A 1,421-nucleotide genomic window follows, 5' to 3' on the forward strand; every position below is an offset into this window, starting at 1 on the left:
AATGCCAGGGCTGAGTCCGAGCAGGAACTCACCGAGCGCACAACATCAATGACCGGGGCAAGTCCGGCCTCGTTCTTGGCGTAGTTGAGCCTCGTCTGCTCACTGACCAGTGTCCACAGCTTGTCCAGGTTGACAGTGGGACAGAACTTCTGGTTTCTCTTTAAGTGATAGTGTCTCATGCCCACTTTTCCAAAGTAACCAGGGTGACTGTGAAAGAAACACATTCCACATTATATCACATTTTTAATTCATCCTGAACAAGCAGAACTACAAACTGACACTGGAACAAGCATCTTACATGATCAAAGTAATCAAAATGTCACATTATACCTTTTTCCATATCAATGTATGTAGGACTTAGGCGCAGTAACAATTAGTATCCAAACCAAGGAAAAATTACTCCAAGTGTTTCTTCTCCCTTGAACTCACAACTCAATCCCCCTCACTGGTGACTGTGTATTTCCAGGGAAGCCCGAACTCCGTGAGCCCAGAGACGCCTGCCCTGCCTGGGGAGTTCTGGCACAGCTGTCACTAACCCGGTGACTGACTGAGCCAGGAATGGCACAGCCAGTGAATAGAGATTAGTGGTTCCTGTCCGAGGACTCCAGCACACCAGGACCACAGGCAGCGCCCAGATGTGACTCTATAGTCTCGGGAATCAGAGAACATCCCTCACCTTTATAGGATGCAGATAACAGGATGCAGTTTGGATTCAACACTGCATTCTGAATTTGCTGTGTGAGCACTGTTAAGCAGGGAACACACTGTAACGGGCAAATTTGGCCAACTTTACCTAAATCTGCACTGAACTCCAACATTCCAAGTGAAAAGGCCTTTGATTTTAGGGTAAGTGGCGACATGAGGAGCTATAATGCCACACTTCCCATTAAAAGAAAAAATGTAGGATTGCAAGAAAACTTGTTTATTCACATATAAAAGTTAGTTGCTTCTACTTCAGGAGCATACATGTTGCTAGTATATATTTAGAACGTTAGCTTACTATTTATCAAAGTTAATCCTGTGATGGTGCAAACCACCAGCATTACCACGTCCTCCAGGATGCTTCCTGTGTTTGCCTAAGAAGAAAAATTTTGTTACATTAATATTACATATAATACTTAGAGATACTTTCAATACCAATTTAAACTAATTAAACTAGCTATTCTATCGTGTCGTGTGACAAGGTAGGAATGAACAGAGTTAAAAAGGGAGACTGCACTGCTCTGTAAGTTTAAGATGTCGCATATCCAGTACTGATCGGCTGAGCACTGCTTAAGTTACAAATCCAGGGAGTCTAAAACGTGCAAGATTCGATCAGGCCATCACCTGGCAGCTGCCCCCGCAGGCTGCGGCCTTCAGCACCACCTCGCACAATGCGGGCGGGCCCCTGCAGCCCCAGCCCCATTTTTCTGGGATCCGGG

The 1,421-nt window shown here is 45.4% G+C and overlaps 1 protein-coding gene across 1 annotated transcript in view; it reads right to left on the reverse strand.

Annotated features, from left to right (window-relative positions):
- RPL27A (ribosomal protein L27a) overlaps positions 1 to 1,405 on the reverse strand; it is a 2,305-nt gene extending 900 nt beyond the window's left edge. Inside the window, exons 1-3 of the mRNA XM_017727344.1 lie at positions 1,373 to 1,405; positions 1,001 to 1,146; positions 33 to 207 (exon numbers count right to left, since the gene is read on the reverse strand). Coding sequence (XP_017582833.1) covers positions 33 to 207; positions 1,001 to 1,146; positions 1,373 to 1,405 — 354 coding nt within the window. The remainder of the gene's footprint in view (positions 1 to 32; positions 208 to 1,000; positions 1,147 to 1,372) is intronic.
- Between the last annotated feature and the right edge of the window lie 16 nt (positions 1,406 to 1,421).

Source organism: Corvus brachyrhynchos, unplaced genomic scaffold (assembly GCF_000691975.1).
Source record: "Corvus brachyrhynchos isolate BGI_N302 unplaced genomic scaffold, ASM69197v1 scaffold542, whole genome shotgun sequence".
Classification (NCBI taxonomy): domain Eukaryota; kingdom Metazoa; phylum Chordata; class Aves; order Passeriformes; family Corvidae; genus Corvus; species Corvus brachyrhynchos.